This window comes from Panicum virgatum, chromosome 2K, assembly GCF_016808335.1.
Source record: "Panicum virgatum strain AP13 chromosome 2K, P.virgatum_v5, whole genome shotgun sequence".
Taxonomy (NCBI): Eukaryota; Viridiplantae; Streptophyta; class Magnoliopsida; order Poales; family Poaceae; genus Panicum; species Panicum virgatum.
Genome location: NC_053137.1, coordinates 8,439,057 through 8,463,269, shown reverse-complemented (window position 1 = coordinate 8,463,269; position 24,213 = coordinate 8,439,057). Strand labels below are relative to the sequence as shown.

At 47.9% G+C, this 24,213-nt stretch overlaps 1 protein-coding gene across 3 annotated transcripts in view; it reads right to left on the bottom strand.

Annotated features, from left to right (window-relative positions):
* Window positions 1-4,424: 4,424 nt before the first annotated feature.
* LOC120664907 (bisdemethoxycurcumin synthase-like) overlaps window positions 4,425-24,213 on the bottom strand; it is a 39,682-nt gene continuing 19,893 nt past the window's right edge. The window contains exons 1-3 of one of the 3 annotated variants that reach the window (XM_039944295.1): window positions 15,344-15,607; window positions 14,328-15,172; window positions 4,425-4,653 (exon numbers count right to left, since the gene is read on the bottom strand). In XM_039944295.1, the coding sequence (XP_039800229.1) occupies window positions 4,507-4,653; window positions 14,328-15,172; window positions 15,344-15,536 (1,185 nt within the window). In that variant the 5' untranslated portion in view covers window positions 15,537-15,607 and the 3' untranslated portion in view covers window positions 4,425-4,506. Of the gene's footprint in view, window positions 5,499-5,660; window positions 5,935-14,327; window positions 15,173-15,343; window positions 15,608-24,213 lie in introns of those variants that run through there. The other 2 variants (XM_039944311.1, XM_039944303.1) reach the window with 2 other exon arrangements.

Here is a 24,213-nt window from a genome sequence, read left to right as displayed (position 1 = left end):
GGGCCCGGCTGCCGCAGTGCCACCAGTGCTAGCCCGCCCCTGACGGCCAGACCCTAGTTGAGAGGCTTTTCCTCCTCGGCCACTGCCTCCACCTGCCGCCGGCCCCAGCTGCTGTAGTGCCACCGGCACCAGCCCGGCCCCTACGGCCAGACCCCAGTCGAGAGGCTTCTCCTGCCGCCGGCGTACCACCGGTCCCCTAACCGGTCACGTGTACCGAATACTAAATTGTATGTTAAATTTTTGATATGGCATACCCTAAGTTCCAATCCTAGGTCCGTCACTGAGAGGAGGCGATGGGGAGCTCATTTCCGGTGAGAGGAGGCCATGCTGGTGGCCGGAGAGTGATGGGGGAACACGAGGGGGTCACCTACGATCGATTTGAAGCAAGATCCGGGATGGAAGGTGGTGGGGAGGTGGCCGGCGAAAGAGTAGGGCTCGGTGGCAGTGGGGAGCTCGGCTCTGGCGAGGTAGGGGTCCGAGGCGGCGAACTAAAGGCACGAGAAGGTGGAGTGAAGGGAGGTGAGCATGCGCAAGGAGCTGGGTGAGGTCACAGGTCAGAGCTTGCTGGAGCGGCGGGTGGTGGGTGGCGGAGCAGCTCGAGTACGAGCAAGGGAGGATTTTGCAGAGCTGGGGAGAGGAGGGGGAAGCACCCAGAGGCTCACTTGGCCCGTCCACTCGCCTGCAAGCGCGTGGAGGTGAGCTGGCAAGCAAGGCATGTTGACGAGGAACAGTGAGAGAGAGAAGGCTCTCTGCTGCTACAGTAAAGGCTGATATTTTCTCAGGATTTTCTCCCCTGTCTCTTTACTGGTTCACTATACCATAGCCCCGATACACCGACTGATGGTTGGTCGGTAAAAGCTGTTGTACCGACAGACAATCAGTTGGTATAGATATATGCTGACACCACATATTTGTCGTTGTAAGTGGCGTCGGTATAACTTATACCGACTGACATCTCTTTACCGACTGATCATTTGACGCTACATGGATCTCTTTACCGACAGATCATTTGATGCTACATGGAGCTTTTAGCGACCAATGGTTCGACGCGATAGTTTATATGGATTAAAAAAATAATCATTGACAAATTAGTGCAAATATGACATTGAGTTTCAAATATCCAATGTATCCATCATAAATCCAATGTTATTATCAGTGCATGAACTTTCATCTTGAGATACATCGAACATAAGAATATGGATATAGATTCAATAGGAGCATATAAACATTGATATCGACCATCCATACAAGTATTAGTTGTCCAACATTTTTCCAGAATTGCATATAACAAGGGTTCCTTATCAGCTAGGAGGTACGAGAAGCAGACAACCAAATTTTCTACCATACTCGACATTAAATGGTGCTTACCACAGCTCAAGAACACCAAAAGACTTGACTGCAGAAAAGACCAAGCCTATAGACACAACCCAAATACCAGTAACAAAGCTGAGCACTTAACTCCTTTTAACACATCATCTTCTAGATCATTGTTTTATCTCTAGGAAGGTCAGAACAAAACACAACTTCCATGAGTACTTTGAACGGCTTTGATGTTGACATCATCCAGCAAGCTACCTAGCATCTCCAGACACTGCCTGAAATCCAACACAAGCATGCCGATTTTTAGTTAAGATCCAAAGGTATACACAACACACATTATATGAATAAGTCATGAAAAAAATGAAAGAAATGATTATCTGTCATCAATGTGAAAAATATGCAAAACTGATCGCAAGAATAAAATGAAAGAAACCCCAGGTAGGATACACATCATCATCAAGACAAGTTGCAATGCAAGTTGGGCCAAATATATTGTGTAAGTTAAGTGTATTTGCTCTCCTAAATTTTCTTGAAGCCTCAAAAATGCACAAAGAAAGCACACTTGATTGCACCTCAAATAAACAGAACAAAACACATTTTGGTAGGCTAACCGGCTAATAAGATGACCCTTTTAAAGTTACAGTGGCATGTAGGAAATCTCTGTTCAACTATAGTCCATAACCTCATCTAACATTTTGATAGAATGAGAAAAAGAAAGGAATACCAGTAGATACTTCCTACATGGTTAATCAAATACATTGAGATGAAAAGGAACTGCTCAGCCTGTGCCTGACAAAAAAGATCCATTAAGAGGGAAGAAATAATTAATTTTTCTTCCCAAACTTGTCATAAAAGCTTCATCGACCATATATGCATATTGAAGGCCCAGAAAAATCACTATATGCTGCCTAATGATCTTTATTTACACCTAAAATTAATAAGCTTCCAGGCTGACAGTCTTGTTTCAGAACAATGACATCTTCCAAGAAAGAAAGATCTTATTCTAATTCATACCTCATCTTAAACTAAGTAAACTATTATATTATAGAAGTGAAGTAGAAACCATTATGTGTCTAGACAGATGCTATTAACTAGAAGAACCACCAGTGCCACACAAATGTATTGGCGACAAGCAATCGCTGCTACTGAATAACCTCACAAACATCCATCAAGAATTGCAATACCAGCCGGCAAATAATATCCAATAAAAAAATTGTAAGCGTGGAGGGAGAAGGGAAGAGAAGCATAGCTAGATTTGGGGCTGCAGCGAGCAGTGGGGCTGAGCCTGAAGCTCCAGCGCAAAAGGAGCTGCCGTGACATGGGACTCCAGCCTGACGCGGAGAGATCGAGCGGCTCCAGCACACGGTGAGCTCCAGTTAATCTGCCGAGGTGGGTCTCGAGCAGATCCAACGAGGTACTCTAGGGGATGAGGTCGGGGTGGGGTGGTACCTTTCTTCAACGGGATGTAGTGGTGGCAGCATCCTGGTCAGTGAGGAAGTTGGGATGGGGCCAGCGTCTTGGTTGGTGTCGAAGTTGGGGATCTAGCGGCGATCTGGTCGGTGAGGCGGCGTCGGATCAGTGTTGTGGAAGCCGCACGGTCGGCGTCGGAGTTGCGGCGGCGGCCTACTCAGATCGGCGTCGCAGAAGCCGTGTGGTCCGCATCGGAGTGGCGGTGGCGCGGCGCAGCCATCTGGGAGAGGCAGTGGCGGCGGCACGGCTATTTGGGAGCGGAGGGCTGCGAGGAGATTGGAGGAGGGAAATTAGGGTACGAGAGAGACTGATGGGCAGAGTTGTGGGCTGACTGGGCCATGTTTTCACATGTGGGCTGCGATATGAGCGGCCTGTTTGAACTATGTCGACTGATAGTTTGATGCAAATATCAGAAAACACCGACGGATGATGAGATGGAAAATCTAAATCTATATACCGACTAATGTTTGATCGAGAAAAGATGAATTGCCGACTGATAGTCTGTCAGATATCTTTACCGACCAACAGTCCATCGGTAGTTTCATACTTTTACCAACTCACGTCAGACGGGATTGTGGGGTTGTGGTATAGTGGTTGGGGAGGTGCAAAAATCTTGATACTATATTGTACAGAAGTCGAGGACAGCTCTGTGAACCCCTTCCACCTAGATTTGAAGGTTGAAGCCATATAGAACTTGAGATTTTAAATTTGAAAGAGAGAGCAACTCAAATTTCATTGAATTTGTAAGGTATCAAGATGAGCTCCGTTTTTTACAATATTTGAACTAAGTAACACATGTTAGATGTACTTCACTAAGTAATTTTTTGAAGCACAGCTTCTATAGCAAAATTTTAAGTTTCTTAAGATGGCCAAATTTGATCCAATTTTCATTCTTTCCACAGAATTCAAGTTCTAACCAAACAAAGGCATGAAATACAGCATAATAATGTTCATAGTGCTGATGATCATGTTAACCATATGATTATCCTTAACTAAATGTAATTAACACCAGGGGTGTTACAATCTTACCCCCTTAAAGAAATCTCTTCTGGAGATTTAGAGGGAAAATATGTATGTGAAGTGTGCTTCTAGGATTGACTTTGTTTGTAACTAATTCTCTGCTTTTAGTCCTTTGTGCTCTTATGTTAGTCAAGCTCTGTTTGGCCGCATCAAGATTGTGTCTGTAACTGCTTTCTTCTTAATGAAAAACGTGCTTAGGCATGGTTGCGAAAAAGAAAAAGAGGGCAATATAGTTGCGCCAAAAAGAGATTGCGGCGAAGTCACATCCGCACATACTACTTCGAATCAATTACTCACGAAATGAATTTCTACAAACCACTTATTCTGTGCCTAAGGAAATCGACTATTTTTCAGGCCTTTGTGTATAGGCAGTTGGCTAAACGCATGTGGAAGCACCTTACTATCCCTGTTTTAAAATAACATTTGTGGTATTGTGAATCACAAAATCCAAGTCAATTATGTGTACTGACGAAACAAGCTAGTTATCTGTATCGGGGTTTAATTTAAGCCGACAGTGATAGTTGTTATCCGTGCCAGCATCCATGCTGCAACGAACTGACAATCCATATCTGCACATGTCTAGTGTGAGTAGTTCTGAACTTTCAAACAATCACTCGCGAGTAAAGCTTTCACTTTATTTATTTCTGAATTAAAAAAATGCAAATTATTCATACAACTTCCAACTTTCAACAGCTATTACTTTGTAGCGTGCAGCACCATGGTCTCGACAGTGAATCCGGGTCCAAAGCCCACCAGCATCCCCCACTCTGCAGCCTTATCGCCTTCCTCGTCCATTCGCCGGCGCAGCTCCTCGAGTACGAATATCACCGTCGCGGAGAGCATGTTTCCGTAGTCACTCACCACAGTTCGGCTCGGTGCTAGCTTCCTGGGCTCCAATCCAAGAGCCGACTCGACGCGGTCCAGAATTCCGCGGCTGCCCGGATGGACTGCCCAGAAGAGGTCGTTCCACTTCTCCTCGACGCCATTAACGGCCAGCGCACCAGACGCATCAAGTAGGCAGCGCTCGATATTCTGCGCGACGAACTTCGGCAGGTTGAAGGCGATGTCGATGTCGATACCGCCTTCCCCGAGTCGCACGTTGAGCTGCTTCTCCGACCCCGGCACCAGGGCCTGCGACGCGGACACCATCTCAAAGAGCGGGCGCTCGTCGGGGTGCGTGGCGTCGGCACCAACGACGACTGCACCCGCGCCGTCGCCGAACAGCGCCTGCGGGATGAGGGTGCCAAAGCTGTCCCCTTCGTGGGGGGCTCGAAAGGTGGTGATGGTGAGCTCGACGCAGACCACGAGCACACGCGCGCCGCGGTTGTTCTCGGCGAGGTCCTTGGCTAGGCGAAGGGCGGTGCAGCCGGCCGCGCAGCCGTTGAGCTGGAGCACGGTCCGGCAGACATCGGGGCGGAGGCCGAGGAGTGTGGCCAGCCCGAGTTCCGCGCCCGGTGAGCGGGCTTCGGAGTTGGTGCTGACGATGAGGTGGGTGATGTCGGTGGCCGGGCGGCCCCATCTCGTGATGGCCTTGGCGGCGGCCGACGCGGCGAGCTCTGGAGCAGCCTTGGCGACGATGTCGAGCCGCGCGTCCAAGGCCGAGGACGTCCCGTCAAGCAAGCCCGGGTGGGCATTGAGCACTGCCTCCGTGTGGTGAAAGAAACGTTTCTCCAGCCCCGTGATCCGACCTAATAATTAGTTCAATTATTTGATGAATGATCGTGTTAATGTATCACGTACTTGATCTTTTCGAGAGTTCTAAAGAATCAAACTTTGCGAAAAAAAAGACCTGTAATTTGGAAGAAAGAAAACCAGAGTAATAACAAGTACATATTGACATGCTTACTTACATAGTTTCTTGAATGTTTCTTTGAGGTCGGTGAGGTGCTCCTTGTTTGTGACACGAAAATAGTAGTCGGGAAACTCCTCCTGAAGCACGCAGTTTGTTGGATTTGCGGTGCCAATAGCGAGCATGGCTGCTGGGCCATCAGCACGCTGCGCACGCCGGATCTCACGTAGTGTGGCTAGTGTGGTTGCCATCGTCTCTAACTCTAACTTTGGGAGTATAGTAGTAGCTATAGGCAACGGCCGGTATCAAGGAAGATGACTGATGATGAGCATGGGTGGGATGGGGCGTGGATTATATATAGTGTCCGGAGTATCTTGCTGTTGTGTGCGGTCAGATGCATTTCCCACATCTATTAATCATATATTATTTAAGGTGTGTAACCTAACCCGTGCATTAATTGAGGAGGTTAACCTTACTAACCTATTATATAAGTGAGGAGGGTAAAAATTGGTGGGTGGGTCCCGCATGCCATCACCAAAAATCACTTCACATACCACTTTGACTTAATCTAGTGGGTAATTTGTCTGGTTTTGTAAAGTTAGAGGGTGTTGCTATCTAGTTTTTGAGTTCAGGGGGCTTTTTCAAACTCGACCACAAGTTTAGGGGTCAAACAGACTTTAGTAATGTTAATTAAGTCTTTATATGTTAGTTGCACGCAAACAGCTGGTCATCCTTTCGTTGACTCTCTGTTGGTCATTTCATTCCATATGCATAGTCACGCACATGCATCCCGTGTATGAACCGGGTATATATAGTAACAATTTCTATCATAATACATAGTTATTCCTATGCAAGAAAAAAAATATTTTTTCAACATCAAGTGAGGCAGACGCATGGACAGATTTGGCGAGCTGGGGTGCATTATTATAGACATGCGCAGAACCTTCTCTTCTAATCAAATTTATGTTTCCAGCTTCAGTTCACGTGCTTTCAGATCAATAAAACATGATGCTCATGGGTAACGCGAAGCTTCCAGACACGTATAGTCCTAACTGCACCACATGCTGCTGCCCGTCATGTGTTCGAGCAGGTCAGCTCTCATCAGGGCACGTGCAAGTTGCTTTTGATTGACCACGACGGCTCAACGTACACATGGTCAATCGATCGGTTCTAGGGAATCAAAGTAAATCCGTGTCCTAATTTAATCCGTGTCCTAATTCAAGTCTTGTCCTTTTTTTGCGGGTCTTGTCCTTCGTTAGGTGCCGAACTTTGTCGCGTACAGGAGCTTGTCAAATTAAAGTGTTGTTACACCTGGCGGAGCTCGAATAAAAATTTAGGTGGGGCTCCATTGCTCGTCACCTCGCCGAATGGTAGAAAGACGGGTCCTAGAGGTGCGACTCCGGCAGTAGGTGATGCAGCTGCCCGAGCCTGCCGCACGGGGAGCTCCGCCGGGAGAAGTGCATATGCATCTGGCCAATTGAATTTATTTGTCCCGTCCACGTACTACACATGCAACAACTAACTATTCAATGAGAAAGCATCGGTCGTCCTGTCTTCCCTAGTCTTCGTCCATGTTTGGCTAATTAATTAATCAATATGTACTAATAATTTTTAGTCAACTAAAACGGTCAAGCGTACCACTTGCAACGAGCAGGTGTAAATGATGATCCAACTATCGGCGAGATTTGTAAGTTTTTTCTATATTTTTTGCCATTATCACATCAATCCGCTTAGAAACATATTAGATCGGCCGTAGAATTTGCAGTAATATCTCGTAATTATAAAGGCCGGTTTAGATCTGTTTCGAGTCACGTCATATGAGTTGCACATTCGTAACTTAAATTTTGTTACACACGTGCAATCGGCTATCTTAAACTGATTTTGTCATTTTCCGCATCGGCTGAACCTGCCGACGCGCTCGTTTACTACGCACCCGCATTTAATATTTTTTTGTCGTTTTCCCTATCAGCAAAGCTTGCCGATACGCCTGTGTAAGAGATATTCGGTATCCCAACCGATACGCTCTCGAATTTAACTTTGCTCATCCCTTGTCAATTACAGGTCAAATTGACTGGCACGCTTGGTTGACTTTCTGAAGCTTGGCGAACACTTTCTCTTGGATTACATTGTGTTGATTTTTGCATCAACAGTTGAGCTTTTGACTTTTGGAGTCAAAAACCACAGCAAAAAAGCCCAACCAAAAGCACCCTAAATAACACTCCAAAATGACTACCATTGTCAGAAAACCGTGCATTCGTCCCTGCAAATGGCTCGATTTAGTACCGAAGAAGCGGTACCGAGCGGGGTGCCGGTAGTAACCGGGGGCTCCCGTCCGGTACTAGATAGTCTGCATTTTTCTAGCACTGTCTATGGGAGTTTTGCAATCATGCCAGTGGAGGATGGTTTGCTTGGGCTAGCCAACATTATTATTAGGTACTTCCAGCTTCAATTCACGTGCTTTCAGATCAATAAAACATGATGCTCATGGGTAACGCGCAGCTTCCAGACACGTATAGTCCTAACTGCACCGCATGCTGCTGCACGCTATGCGTTCGAGCAGGTCAGCTCTCATCAGGGCACGTGCATGTTGGTTTTGATTGACCACGACGGCTCAACGTACACATGGTCGATCCATCGGTTCTAACGAATCAAATTAAATCCGTCTCCTAATTTATTAATCAACACATGGCACCTAGTATATACTAATTCAAGTCTTGTCCTTTAGGTGCCGAACTTTGTCAAATTAAACCTTGGACGGAGAAGTTGCATATGCATCTGGCCGATTTTATTTGTCCCGTCCACGTACTACACATGCCACAACTAATTAGCTAGTCAATTAAATCGGTCAAGCCTACCTCTTGCATCGAGCAGGTGAAAATGATGATCCAACTAGTACTTCTATATCCATTAAGGTGTGGAACTCGTGATGTAAATATTAACAGTATGATCGATAGGGCTTTTTTCTGAAATTCTTGTCCCCAAAAGAGATGATGCACTGTGAACAAGTATTGCTTTCAATTAAAGGCATAGGGAAACTCGTTAACAAAATAAGAGGCTGTAATTAAATAAAGTGAATTCATTTTCCTTTGGGTGTCTTTCTTGCAATGCTTTGGAAACCTCCCCTGTTCGGTGGGGCCATCATAAGAGGAAAGGGGTGGCTATCTTTGGGTAGAGTTTGTATCTAAAAACACTTCAACTTCTCAAAATTGAAACAACAGCTGCACTTCTTCTTGTTGATGCATTAGGGTTCATCCATCCAAATGAAAATGCATTAAGTAATAAAGCAGAGCCGAAGATCCAATAATAAATTGTCAACAAGATGAAATAAACTTATAAAGCACTATATTCTAAACTTTTCTGATTTAATACCATGGAAAGATTATACTACTTTTCTTGCAGAAAACAATCACATAGCACAAACTTTTCTGATATAATTTAAGCTTGTTGGATGAATTAGTCAATGCATGCAATTCATTAGTCTATTGTTACTTTACGTTATATACACGACAGGAGTAGGTCGAGGCAACACTGCAAGAGGCATGAGCTGATTTTTTTTCTCCCCTCAAATAAATTAAAGTGTGTCAGCATTTCAAAATGGATCAAATTGTAATATGATGGTCCAAACGGACTGAAACGAAGTAATGATCTAGCTATAAATACCCAAGAAGGCCATAAGCAACTACCCCCCACAAGCCTACAACACAGCACAACAAAGAGTCGTGGCGGCGAGGCGACGCTAGTGCAGTCGTAGAGAGAGGACCACAGCTTCCACCTCTACAGCCTGCTGCGCGCCACCAGCAGGAGGCTCATGGAGAGCATCGTGCGCTTCGTCAACCAGCCGCCGACGCCGGAGCCGGAGCCAGGGCCAGAGCTGGACGACGGCTTGCATTGGGACGCATCATGCGAGGGTAATAAGAAGATTGACAGGGCGACATCGGCAACCACGACGGCTCCAAAGCCTATGATACTAGGTGTGCCTCGCCGTCCGTTTATGGACGTATTTGGCTATGGGATGGAGATGAAGCATCATTCTAGTGGCTCGAGCTCGACGACCTGCAAGGCGTATGCAACGTTAAAAATTGGAGGACGTGGCAAACCTGCTTCGCCTAAGAAAAACTACGGGGTCTTTTCAGGCGCCGTGTGGCCTAATAAGGCTTACAAGGGGCCAGCAACAGCATTCCCCGCAACTCATCTTGTTATCAAGAACGTGTGGTGATAATTAAGGGCTGTCTTCACCAAATGTGGGTCTAGTTGTCGTTTAGTATCTCACTAATATATTATTTACATGTTATCAAGATAATGTACATGTACTATTGTATATTATATTCGATAAATTAAGGTGAAGGATATTGTACTTGTATCCTCGCAAAAAACATATTATTGTACTTGTAAATATAATGCTCCAAAGTGACTACCATTGCCATAAAATGGTACATTCGTCCCTGCAAATGGCTCGATTTAGTACCGAAGAAGTAGTACCGAGCGGGGCGCCGGTACTAACCGGGGGTTCCCGCCCAGTACTAGAAAGTGTGCATTTTTTTAGCAATGTCTATGGGAGTTTTGCAATCATGCCAATGGAGGATGGTTGGCTAGGGCTAGCCAACATTATTATTAGGTAGGTGCAAGATTGGAACGATGCGGGGTCATTGACCTTGGCAACTTGATCCTGGAATCTCCTTGTAACCACGCACGCGTAGTTTGCACCTTAATCCTGGAATCTTCCTGCGAGGAATGGTGCTGGAGTCTTCACAGTTGAACTCAAATCAGGAAGGGTAGGGAAGATAAGTAAGCCAGAGTACTATGACGTCGTCTTCCCCTTGCAATCTCCAGAGCAGAGCATGACGGCCAGGGACGCTTGGCCGGCAGCCAAGCCAGGCCGAAGCAGTTGCGCCGGCGGCTAGAAGCCGGTAGGAAGTGTCGTTGATCCCACATGTCACCCTGTACATGGTCCGGTTGGAACCCAACTCAACCCGTAAACCATCCCAACCCAAGCTGCGTTGAAAGTCCAGCCCGTGATGGATTCTATCCGGTTCTGAGCCGTACAACCCATCTCAGGTCATCCTCGTCTTCTTTGTCTTTGCATCCTCCAGATGACCTCCACGCGAGGGTTTGCGAGATCCGCAATTCAGCGACGACCTGACAGCCTAGGAGCTGCCCGAGGACGGCACGGAAGTGGCCGGCCATCTCGGCTGGGCTCCTCCACCTCCCATCGGCCACCGCGGTGGCCGCGAGGTGAAGCCGCAGGCGATTTGGCGAAGTGGGAGAAGCCAGCCCTTTGCATGCCACCTTCATAGATGCGCAACAAGCTAGCCAAGATTCCTGTACTCCAATTCAAGAATCGAAGTTCGATTTTGTGGCTGCGCCGCGCCGGCTTCATCTCTCTCGCACCCTCCAACTTCTGTTTCCAACGCTTATGCAAGGTTCCGGTGGCGGCGCCATCTCTCGTAGTGCCATTTCTGGGTTGCATCGCTAATAAGGCGTGGAAACCAAACCGCTGCACAGCGCCTCCTGTGGGTTGGGTCGGGTTTTGCCCATAAACCATGTAAACCGGACCATGAACAGTGGGACCCGCATGTAGGGATATGGGGGCGCAAAACAAAATTTTTCTTCCCATAAACAGGATCTACTGCTGTTATAGATCACGAGATTACCACTAGACGCGCGGATGCGGAACTTCTGTCGCGCGTCGATGTAGTCGAACAGATGTAGCGGGCAGTGCAGTTGTGAGAACCTCCTCACGTGCGGCTCGTCCTTGTGCAGCAGGTGCGGCACCTCCAAGGTATCCACACGTACGAGAAGAAGCGTCGCAATCCGGACTGCTAGGTCCGCGACGGCGACCTAGGGCTTGGCGCACGGGAGAGTAGGGGCGGCTACTGTAGCGTGGCACTATTCACAGGGCGCGGTACAATAGCGCGGGGTTACTGTCACGGCGGCCAAGAAAAAGCTAAGGTTAGCCTTGGGTGCCCCCCACCCCTTCCCCTTGCTTTTATAGCCCCTGGGCGCTCCCTTAGGTGGGCTCCTCGTGGCCCCACCTTGGGCGCCCCCTTTGGGCCTGAGAGGCCCATTAGTGCACCTAAGCCCAGTCTAATTTGGATCTCATCCTTATCAGGCTTCTTTCCCTTAAGTGTGTGAGCCTATGGGCTCACATGCGAATAGACATGGCCCGAGTACTCTTACTCGGCCAAATAGTAGATAGCGGCCTCTAACAAGACATGTCAACTCCTATACGCACGCAAAGATCATATCAAACGAGCCATCACAATGTCATATACATGTTGTTCCTTTTGCCTCACGATATTTGTTCTAGCTCCAAGCCAACCGGTCTTTCTCGATCCTGTGATTCGGAATCCTTGGTTAACTCTTAACCCCAGCATGGACATGCATTTCCTAATCCGAATCACTCGAGGGGCCCAGAGATATCTCTCTCTTGTAGAGAGGGGCAAATCCCATCTTGACTGACTATGTCTCACAGCATGCTTCTTGACAGACCCGAATGCCACCTTTATGACTACCTTGTTACGGTGCAGCGTTTGATGGCTCCTAAGTAAGTCGGTTCACATCTTGAGTACATACGACGATTTCAGATCTTAGGACACAGCGTACATATTGTGTAATGAGAAATCACCATATCTCGTGTTGGGTCAGTTCAGACTCATGTCCCACATGAGCCCACATTATTAGTTTGACATCTACATGTCCATGACTTGTGAAACATAGTCATCAACTAATACATGTGCTAGTCTAATATCCATGTGTGTCCTCACATGAACTCCAACTAGAAACAACTTTAGAATAACCATACAAGTAAAGAGTCTCACAGACAATTCACATAATTGTCAATCAATACAAGTTGCCTTTTATGGATATTCAAGGAACACTTCATTAATCATTAATACAAGGAAATATGATCATCTCTATGATTGCCTCTAGGGCATATTTCCAACACCGCATGGGGTCCGTGCGGCCATGGGACGGCGTGGAGGTTATGGCACGGCGGTGGCTAGGGCATGGTCAGCCCGCGTGCTGGCATAACCGTCGGTGACGGCGCAGCCGTTCCGACGGGTCTAACGCTGTAGAAATCAAATAAAGTTGTGGGAAAGCATCTTTAGCTCACCAAGAAGTCTCATATGTGCTTGGTTTGGTCGGAGATGGTGCAAGAAGATCTGGCTACAAGCGCTGGCATGGTGGAGGCAGCGCACTGCAGCGGTGTCGTCGCTGTTCCCGGCGATTCACAACACCACCGCCAAACCTTTTCAATAGCGCGTTCAACAGGTTAAGGAAACAAGAAAATGAGTGAATCAAAGCAAAGGGAGGTCGGGGTGAGAGGGCGGACGGCGCTTGAGGTGACCAGGATTCAATGGGGGCCTAGAGCGTAAACGTGGGCGGGTAAGATAACATCCGGTGAGAAAAATAATTGGTTTTTGGCAGAAACATCTCCCAATAACTGGTAATTTCTATGGGTTTACCCTCCCTCCCACATCCCTCAACCCCAACAGGCGGGTCCAACTTGAGGGGTACGGTGGGCCAGATTTGGATGAGAAAATTTTTCAATTGTTTTCGATCTTATTTATAGTATAGTTATATTATATTCAAGATAGATGTGCCTAGGAGTTACTAGTTAATTTTTTAAGTAACCTTAAGTTGTTGGTGTGATATTTTGAAGTCCCCTTTTTGGCAAATCTGAAACTCACATCACAAAACACAACCTTATGAACCTTTGGAAATTTCATTGAGAAATCATTACCTAATTTTCTTTGTGGCCTTTTTTGTTTGTTTACTCTCCTTTAAGTATTATTACACTGTAGACAGTTATTAGGTACTCTACTGCTTCATCCTAAAAGATTGTATATATAGAGCTTGAAACAACTTTAACTTGTGTGCTTGGTACTTTTTGGTTTTCAGATTGCTAGCAGAAAATGGTTATATCCAGCTGAGACAGATTAATCACTACTGATCCTAAAGTATGGTAGAACCTGGCCAGTTCAAAAATCCATCAAGCTTAGTTTGCTGACGTTAGTATCTTGAACTTTCAGGGCTGATGCATTGAAATGTTCGTCTTGGGTAGTTTAATTTATTTCAAGTATATATAAACCACACCAACCACCATGCATAAGCTCAGTTGTAGGCCTTGAGGCATCTAGTTGGCTGATCATGAAATTTAGAGTTAATCATGGTCGGTATTTCTGTGATCATGACCTTCACCGACCTCTGCAAGGATGTGGTCTTTGAAGTGATCGTGACACTCATCCCCTTGGTACAAAAGCAGCCGTAGAACCTATAACAAGTAGTTATCATTCATATCAAATAATTATAATAGCAGGATCCAATTATTTCAATAATTATATACTCGCCATCCATTTCAAATTATATATTGGTCACATTCCGTTTGGTTCCAATCTTTATCACGTGTAGGAGACAGCGTTTGCATTGTTGTAGCAGCCTTACTATCCCTGTTTAAAAATAACATTTGTGGTATTATGAATCACAAAATCCAAGTCAATGATGTACTGGCCCCACAAACTAGTTATCAGCTGTATCGGACTCAATTATTTAAGCCGACAGCGCCAGCATCCATGCTGCAACGAATAGACAATCCATATCTGCACATGTCTAGTGTGAGTAGTTCTAAACTTTCAATCACTCACTCGCGAGTAAAGCTTTCACTTTATTTATTTCTGAATTAAAAAATGCAAATTATTCGTACGAATATCACCGTCGCGGGGAGCATGTTTCCGTAGTCACTCACCACAGTTCGGCTCGGTGCTAGCTTCCTGGGCTCCAATCCAAGAGCCAACTCGACGCGGTCCAGAATTCCGCGGCTGCCCGGATGGACTGCCCAGAAGAGGTCATTCCACTTCCCCTCGACGCCATTAACGGCCAGCGCACCAGACGCATCAAGTAGGCAGCGCTCGATATTCTGCGCGATGAACTTCGGCAGGTTGAAGGCGATGTCGATGTCGATACCGCCTTCCCCGAGTCGCACGTTGAGCTGCTTCTCCGACCCCGGCACCAGGGCCTGCGACGCGGACACCATCTCAAAGAGCGGGCGCTCGTCGGGGTGCGTGGCGTCGGCACCAACGACGACTGCACCCGCGCCGTCGCCGAACAGCGCCTGCGGGATGAGGGTGCCAAAGCTGTCCCCTTCGTGGGGGGCTCGAAAGGTGGTGATGGTGAGCTCGACGCAGACCACGAGCACACGCGCGCCGCGGTTGTTCTCGGCGAGGTCCTTGGCTAGGCGAAGGGCGGTGCAGCCGGCCGCGCAGCCGTTGAGCTGGAGCACGGTCCGGCAGACATCGGGGCGGAGGCCGAGGAGTGTGGCCAGCCCGAGGTCCGCGCCTGGTGAGCGGGCTTCGGAGTTGGTGCTGACGATGAGGTGGGTGATGTCGGTGGCCGGGCGGCCCCATCTCGTGATGGCCTTGGCGGCGGCCGACGCGGCGAGCTCTGGAGCAGCCTTGGCGACGATGTCGAGCCGCGCGTCCAAGGCCGAGGACGTCCCGTCAAGCAAGCCCGGGTGGGCGTTGAGCACTGCCTCCGTGTGGTGAAAGAAACGTTTCTCCAGCCCCGTGATCCGACCTAATAATTAGTTCAATTATTTGATGAATGATCGTGTTAATGTATCACGTACTTGATCTTTTCGAGAGTTCTAAAGAATCAAACTTTGCGATAAAAAAAAAGACCTGTAATTTGGAAGAAAGAAAAACAGAGTAATAACAACAACCAGTACGTATTGACATGCTTACTTACATAGTTTCTTGAATGTTTCTTTGAGATCGGTGAGGTGCTCCTTGTTTGTGACACGAAAATAGTAGTCGGGAAACTCCTCCTGAAGCACGCAGTTTGCTGGATTTGCGGTGCCAATACCGAGCATGGCTGCTGGGCCATCAGCACGCTGCGCACGCCGGATCTCACGTAGTGTGGCTAGTGTGGTTGCCATCATCTCTAACTCTAACTTTGGGAGTATAGTAGCAGTAGGCAACGGCCGGTATCAAGGAAGATGACTGATGATGGATGAGCATAGGTGAGATGGGGCGTGGAAACAGCTGGTCCTTTCATTCGTTGACTGTCTCTGTTTGTCATTTTGTTCCATGCATAGCCACGCACATGCATCATGTGGATGCGCTACGGGTATGTCCAGAACAGGTTTCCTGCAAGCTTCTCCTTGAGTAGTATTATTAAGCAACCAATCATTGTATCCTCCACTTCAACAACCCTGAGTATCATTATGGTGTAGTTAGTAATATGAGTAAAGTCCATTAGACCCCCTAAACTTGTGGCAAGAGTTTGACAAACCCCCATGAACTGGAAAACCACAAAAACCGGACATCGACGCCTTCTAACTTTACAAAACCGGACAAATTACCCCTTGACCGTTTCAAAGTAGTTTTCTACAGCAGTTTTGATGATTTATCTTCCCTCTCTCTCACTCACTTACATCTCACTTACATGTGGTCCCCACTTGACATTATGATTTTGGTGGAAAATATTAATGAAACTAATCTGCTCCTTCCTTTCGTCAAATCTTTTTGGCCTGATAAGTGGAGCCTCCATGAGGGTACGGTAGGCCTAATTTTTGTGAAAAAGAGTTTTAATTATTTCAACTTTTCATAGATTGATTAGTTACACGCAAACAGCTGGTCCTTTCGTTGACTATCTTTGTTGGTCATTTCATTCCATATGCATAGTCACGCACATGCATCATGTGTACATGTATGTCCAGTGTATGAACAGGTTTCCTGCTATACTAACAATTTTTATAATAACACATAGTTATTCCTATGCAAGAAAAAATATTTTTTTCAACATCAAGTATTTTTATCATAACGCATGGACAGATTTGGCGAGCGGGGTGCATTATAGACGTGCAGAACCTTCTCTTCTTATTAAATTTAAGTTTTTCAGCTTCACGTGCTTGAGATCAATAAAATATGATGCTCATGGACAACGCGCAGCTTCAAGACACGTACTATCCTAACAGCACCACATGTTGCTGGCATGCTGCACGTCGTGCGTTCGAGCAGGTCAGCTCTCATCAGGGCATGTGTATGTTGCTTTGTCACGTATAGGAGCTTGTAAAATTTAAGTGTTGTCACACCTTGAACGGAGAAGTGCATATGCATCTGGCCAATTTTATTTGTCCCGTCCACGTACTACACATGCAGCAACTAATTATTCAATGATGAGAAAGCATCAGTCGTCCTGCAAGAGGCATGAGCAGACTTTTTTTCTTCCCTCAAATTAAAGTGTGTCAGCATTTCAAAATGGATCCAATTGTAATATGATGGTCCCAATGGACCGAAATGAAATAATGATCTAGCTATAAATACCCAAGAAGGCCAGAAGCAGCTAACACAGCACAACAAAGAGCTGCAAACACAGATAGACTGAATCAAAAGGCCACCATGCATGCAATGGATGCTGTCTCTGAAGTCGACTTCGACTTGTCCCCGTTCCTAAAACGGTACAAGGATGGCCGAATCGAGCGGTTGCTGAGGAGTCCTCCCGTGGCTGCGTCGGAGAACCCGACAGCCAACCGCGGAGTGGCAGCGAGAGATGTGGTCATCGACCACGGCACCGGTGTGTCGGCACGGCTGTTCCTCCCTTCTCAAGCCGCCATGGCTGCTGGCAGCAAGAGGCTTCCCCTCGTCGTGTACATCCACGGCGGCTCCTTCTGCACAGAGAGCGCTTACTGCCGGACGTACCACAGCTATGCCACCTCCCTCGCCGCAAGCGCCGGGGCACTTGTCGTCTTGGTGGAGTACCGCCTTGCACCGGAGCACCCTATACCCGCAGCCTACGACGACACATGGTCTGCGCTCAAATGGGTGGCGTCCCTTGCCGACCCATGGTTCGCCGATTACGCAGACCCCGTACGCACGTTCCTCGCCGGTGATAGCGCGGGCAGGAACATCGCCTATCACACAGCGGTACGGGCAAGTCAAGAAGGCGGCGTGGGCGTTAACATTGAGGGGATGGTCATCGTGCATCCCTACTTCTGGGGAGCCGAGCGGCTGCCTTCCGAGGAGGTATGGGATGGCACAACAGTGTTTCCGCCGTACGGGGTGGACTGGCTCTGGCCGTTCGTGACCGCAGGCCAGGCCAGCAACGATGACCCTCGGCTCAATGTTGGGATCTTTGGACCGATCACCAGACAGGGAGAATACTCTTCGAACGAAGGTTAGAACACTAGAGCACGAATTGCACAATAGAAATTGCACTATACCCAATATGAAATGTTCCAACCCGTACAACATTGGGTGGGAGGGGCTATTTATAGCCCCAACCTTATTACATCTTTCCAGAAATGCCCCTGCGGTCCCCACGAAGGTCAAGAGGTTACAACAGGGGTATTTGGTAATTTCCCTAGGTTGGACAGTCCGACTTGGATACTCCCACCCAGATCACGTGTTTTTTGCCCCTCGGAAACCTTCGGTAGCGGTCCTTGACAAGCTTCGTGTGGCGCCGCCTTCATCGCTCGCCATTCTTGAGTCGCCCGCCGCACCCGAAGGTTCTTGCCATAACCTTCGAGAGCGTGGACCTCCAGGTTCTGTGGTGTTCGACGACCTTTAGCGACGACCTCTGATAAGCTTCGAGGGACTTCACCTTCATCATTTTTCGCCTCTGCGCTTCCCGAAGCATCCCGGCGACTCAGGATTCCATCTTCTGGCGCCGAGCCTCAACGAACTCTTCGATGCTTCATCATCTGCGAAGAACCTTCGGGTTGATGCTTCGTCATCTTCGCTGAAGCTTCGGCATAACCTTTAGGGACCTTTGGGAACCTTCGGTACTCCTTCGTGTCACGCCACCTTCGGGAGGAGGCGATCCCCAATAGTAGCCCCTCGCGGGCGAGGTCCGATTCCGGCCGGCCGAACCCTCGAAAAAACAAAGATCGGTCAAGACATTTGTGCAAAAGCGTCTCCCCCAAAGGTCAGAGGTGAGCGAGACCCGAAGGTGTGTTGTTTACACGTGTCGCGGTCTGATTTTTCGTCGTTCTGACTTCTCCTCGTTTTTATTGTTGAGTGAATAGTGCGAAGTCACCCCCCTATAAAAGGGGGCGTGGAGGACAGGTCGCTTTCACGCTCTTATTCCTTACGAACTTTCACCCACTTGTCGAATTTTGACACGCGGCGCTTTCTGATTCGCCCTAGTCTTCGGGTTGTGAAAGCGACCTGTTCCGTCCCATTCTTCACGGCAGTTGTGGAAAGGGAAGGATTGTTCTGCTAAGTCTTTGTGAGTTTTCGCTTCGACTTTTTGCTGGGATCTTCGAGGTTTGTTCATTACGATTCTGAACATTTGGTTTGTTTAGGGATGGCTCGGTTGAAGGTTACTGCAAGGCCAATTAGATCCGAGGACATCGAGCCTTCGGAAGAGGAGAGAAGGCAGTTGTCAGAGGGAGAGGAGGATTTGACCAATGTGGATGCTGATCCTTCGGAGCTAATGGGTTCCCAGGAGAAGCCTCATGTTACTCTCATTTTTGGTCAGTCGTGGGCGACCCGGGAGTTGGTCGAGAGTTATGTGCAGAAAGGGTATTTTGGCCCTGGAGTTTGCCGTGCCCCTGGTGATGAGATTACACCGGACCCTCGCGATGGAGAGTGTGTTGTGTTCCGGGACTTCTTTTCTGCCGGTCTGCGTTTTCCGCTGGACCCTGTTTTTCCGAAGATTCTGGCCCGGTTTGGTCTTCGGATGCACCATCTTACCCCCAACGCCATCGTGCAATTGTCGATGTTCTTCTAGGCGGTCAAAACCTTCGATGGGCGGATTAGCGTGGATGCTTTCTGTAGACTCTACGAGATGCATCCACAGACGCGGAAGGTTTCTTTTGGTGAAGATCCACAAGTATATTCTGCTCAGAGTGGGTGTTGTTCGTTCCACCCAAGGAGGACCAACAAGGCCCAAGGGATCGACAGAATAGAGCTATCTTATTGCCAGAAGAATAAATGGGAAGATGATTGGGAACAGTACTGGTTTTATGCGAAGATTGGTTTTCCTAGTGTTGATTCTTTGGGAGGAGTCTCCTATCCCCTTGCCTCGAAGGTTGCGGAGTTCAAACATACTACCAAGGCAGACTTCCGGAGGACAGCAGCCGGTTACAAGGAGTGCTGCTCCGCGTTCGCTTCTGCGGCGCGTGTCGTGAGAGGTCGGGATCTGATTGAAGAATATCTGGCCGCGAAGGTCTGGCCGTTGACGAGGGATTGGTTACCAGGGGCTTTTTCGAAGGTTCAAGTTGATGGCTTGAAAGATAGGCTTCCTTTCCCAGATTTTGGCTTGCGGAAACCCGAAGGTGTTTCTGACGATATGATCGTCAAAGAGATCGAGCAGGAGGCAGTTGCTATTGCCGGTCCTTTTTTGTCGAAGGAGCGTGACTCATTTGAGGCTATTTGCTCCGAGAAGGTTAGGGTGAACCGGAGTTTTCTGAAGATGGGCGTTTTGTATGGCCCCCGCGAGGCTCCTCGTGAGAGGAAAAGGGGGGAAACACTTCTGCGCCCTTTGCGAGGTTATTCGAAGGTCTGACCGCCAAGAAGGCTAAGAAGGCTGTGCCCGTTGTTTCTCAGTCCGCGAGGGCTCCGAAGGTAGTTGCTGAGAAACCTTCGGGCAACTCCAGGATCAGGCCTGCGGCGAGCGCGGCGAAGGATTCAAGGGGGAAAGGTATCTTTCCTTGCGGTTACTCTTTTCATATTGCTAGGGAGGATTTGGGTAGCGATGCTTTTATGCGGGAGCTTCGCGCTACGGAGAGTAGCGTTCCCTGGCGCTCGCGCACTGGTGAAAGGGTTCACCTTTATGTTGATCAATTTGGTTCATTCCGTGCAGAGTCAGATACTGTAGGTGCTGTCTTGACGGCAGTGCAAAGAGGGGGTAAATCTTCCCTTCGCGTTGTGAATCTTCTGGACGAGGAAAGTGACTAGGAGGCACCTTCGGTTCTCGCGAAGGTTCGCCTAAGAGAGTTGTGGAGCACCCCCCGGCTCTTGCTTGAAGAGAAGTTATCCCAGAGAAGGATGATGACAGGGATGGGGGAAGGATATTCCCACTGGAGGATCCCAGGGTGCTGACGAGAAGAATGATCTCATGGAGGCCCCGAAGGATTCAATTGCTTTTCAGGCTGGCGAAGACGACAAGGCCCAAGGGACCGCGGGGGCTGATGTCCACTTGGTTGAAGCGAAAGATCGTTTTTCTGAACTAGGTACCTTCTCGATCTCTGGGTGCCTTGCTTTCCAAGGGCCTGACATTGACCCTTATCTTCGGTTCCCCCTTCAAGTAGATGTTGCAAGCATGATGAAGGAGCTCGGGGATTTGCTGGAGCTGGAACCATCGGAGGATGAGGCTGCTGGGGTCACGTCGAGGGATCAGCCAGCTCTCCTTGGGGATGTTGAGAATTTTGATGCTAAGGGTACTGCGCTCTGGCCTTGTCTTCTTTTAGGTCTTGTATTTTGTGTAGGTTTGTCATATGTTTTGGCTTGTGTAGGTTTTATGAAGGGTTTGGGAGTTTACGGGACCGGAAGTCTTGGCCGAATCACAGCGTCATTGTGCGCGAAGGTCTGTGACGAGTGTTGTTAATTTTTCTATGAATGGCGCTGTTGGTTTTAAACCTTGTTTTCTTTTCAGGCTTTGCTTGCAAGCCGCGCGGTTGTGGGTAGTGCGAGGAAGGATGAGCATAATTTTCTTGCTCACTCTGTTGAAAAGGCTCGCCTGTTGGAGCGGATTAGCACTTTGGAGAAGGAGAACAAGGCCTTGGAGAATCTTCACGGTTCTTTGACATTGGAGAATGGACTCCTGAAGGGGAGAGTATCCGAACAGGAAGAGACCATTTCAAAGATGCAGGAGAAAATGGGTCTAGATGAAAGTGTTCTTGAGAACCTTCGGGGTGTGGTAGAGAGAGATGCCGCGAAGGTTGTTAACCTACAAATAGAGGTTCGCCAGCTCAAAGCCGATGTTGAGAGAAAAAATGTCAAGATCTCAGAGCTTGAGAAGGAGGTTGAGGAGGACCGCGAGATGTGGGAATCCGCCTCGCAAGACATCTTGAACAAGAGTGCGGCCATCCGCGAAGAATACAGCAAGGCTTTGGAGTCTTTCGGTACTGAGCCCTCGCCTTTCCCGGAGGACTCCGAAGGTGGCGCGTCAGGGCTGCTCGATTGGCTGTTGGGTGAGTTTGAGGACTTGGGTCGGATTTTGGCCAGCGTGTCGGACAACACTGCGGTGATGACTTGTGAGAGTGTCATGGCTGTTTTGGCTCACGAAGGTTGCCGAGAGCTGGAAACAATTGGAGTGCGGGACTATGCCTTTCCAGATTTTGCAGAGCTTGAGGAAGAGATTACGAAGGTTCAGCCTGTTAAAAAGGCTTTCCTTCGTAAATTTTGGAAGCTTTCTGGTCGGCAAGTGGTTCAGGAAGCTGCGCGACGGAGACTAGAAGATGTTTGTTTTTCCTTTTACACTCTGCTTTCCCTTGTTGAACAAACTTGATTATGCTATTGACTGTTTTGATCCTTCTTCGCAGGTAAGGCGTGCTCGCGAAGCCGCGAAGGATGTTGTGGAGGAAGGTGCGCGTCTTGAGGATATCGCGGGAGGGTCCGTGGCTAGCGGAAGCTCCGGGGCTCTAACCGAGAGTGATGCTTCTCAGGTTTAGAGCCGCGACAACTTTGGTTAGGGGTTTTTGTGTGGTGGGGAGAGATCTAGACTTGTATAGCTACTCACTCGTTGTTTCTTGATTAGGCAGTCGTGCCTGCCAACCATGCTCTTTACACTCGACCACTGCGTATCCATGGCGGAGGTGTTATCGTGAGCGGGACGGATTGGGAACGTTTTAGTTTTGCTAATCCAGGTGCTAGTGTCGCTGAATTCTTGAGGTGGTTTGATGGTAGCCTCGTTTAGTACTTGGATTCGTGGATGCCGGACTTTTGTATTGGATCTGATTCATCCTTTGAGATGGCTTTAGCTTATATGTGTTCCATCCTTCGTGGTGGCTCTTGTTTTGGAACTGTTCCATCCTTCATGATGGCTTTTGTAGATCTCTGGAGGGATAAGAGCTTTTTATTTCAAAAGCATCTCCCCCCTCCCAAGCTCTTGTTTCAGCGGGGTTTCATTGTTTTGAAGTGACGAAGTCTTTGGGAGGAAGGCTGCAATATTGTGCGGGAGCGTCTCCCCCCTCCCTTGCAGTCTTGCTCTAAAGACTTCGGTAGTTTGTACTTCGTTTTGGCCGAAGGCTTCTTGGCTTGTTTATTATGCACTTTGATTTTTAGCTGAAGGTTTCTTGGCTTCGACTCGTGTTTCGAGTCGACAGCCCCTTGGCTTTCTTGGTGTATAGCATACACTTTAGTTTTTGGCCGAAGGTTTCTTGGCTTTGACTCGTGTTTCGAGTCGACAGCCCCTTGGCTTTCTTGGTGTATAGCATACACTTTAGTTTTTGGCCGAAGGTTTATTGGCTTCGACTCGTGTTTCGAGTCGACAGCCCCTTGGCTTTCTTATTGTGTAGCATACACTTTGATTTTTGGCCGAAGGTTTCTTGGCTTCGACTCGTGTTTCGAGTCGACAGCCCCTTGGCATTTTTTGTAGCGTACACTTTGATTTCTAGCCGAAGGTTTCTTGGATTCGACTCGTGTTTCGAGTCGACTGCCCCTTGGCTTTCTTAGTGTATAGAATACACTTTCATTTTGCAGCCGAAGGTTTCTTGGCTTCGACTCGTGTTTCGAGTTGGTGGCCCCTTGGCTCTTTTAGTGTATAGAATACACTTTAAGATAAGTATGTACGGCTTGTTACGGTTACGAGTTGTACTAACTTAATTATTTTCAGCCTTGGTGCAAATGCGAAGGTCAATGTTTGCGACTCTGTGGTTGCTTCGACATGAGACATTTTTCTGAAGGGAATTGTTCATATAATTTGGGGAACTTACATAGGGACCGCCTCATTAAAAACCTCACCTCCGAATTGGAATTCCCTTCTGTGAGGAAAAGAGTTTGGTCCTAGACTCAAATGAAAGGAAAAATGACGCGAAGGTATGAGCTTGCTTTCTTGTCGCTCATCCTTTTACAACTTTTACCCTAGACATGATACTTTTTGAGACTGTCAGCATTCCAGGAATGTTGCAGCTCGTTTCCTTCGATGTCCGCCAAGTGGTAAGATCCTGGCCTGTTGGAGTATAACACAATGTATGGTCCGTCCCACTTGGATTGAAGCTTGCCGATGGTTTCTGCGTTTGGCTTTCTTCTCAGAACCCAGTCTTCTTCGGCAATTTCTCTGTTGGCTACTTTTTTGTTTTGCCACTTCCTTGTTTCTTCTTGGTATGCTTCTAAATTTTCCGAAGCTTGCAAGATGTCGAGTTCTTTGAGATCTGCTTCTATCGAAGGTTCGATGTTGTTTAGAACTCTGGCACTTTTGTGTTTGAGTTCTTCTGGGCTCATAGCTTCGGCTCCATACAGCAATATGAATGGGGTAAATTTTGTTGCTCTGCATTCAGTTGTGTTATAAGACCAGATAACCTTCGGCAGTTCGTCTACCCATTTTCCTTTTTTCAGACCGAACAAGCATTTTTTGATGGTGTTGAAAATTATGCCATTGGCTCTTTCCACAGCACCATTGGACCGAGGGTGATACACTGATGCAAACATGACCTTTGTTCCTACCGAGTG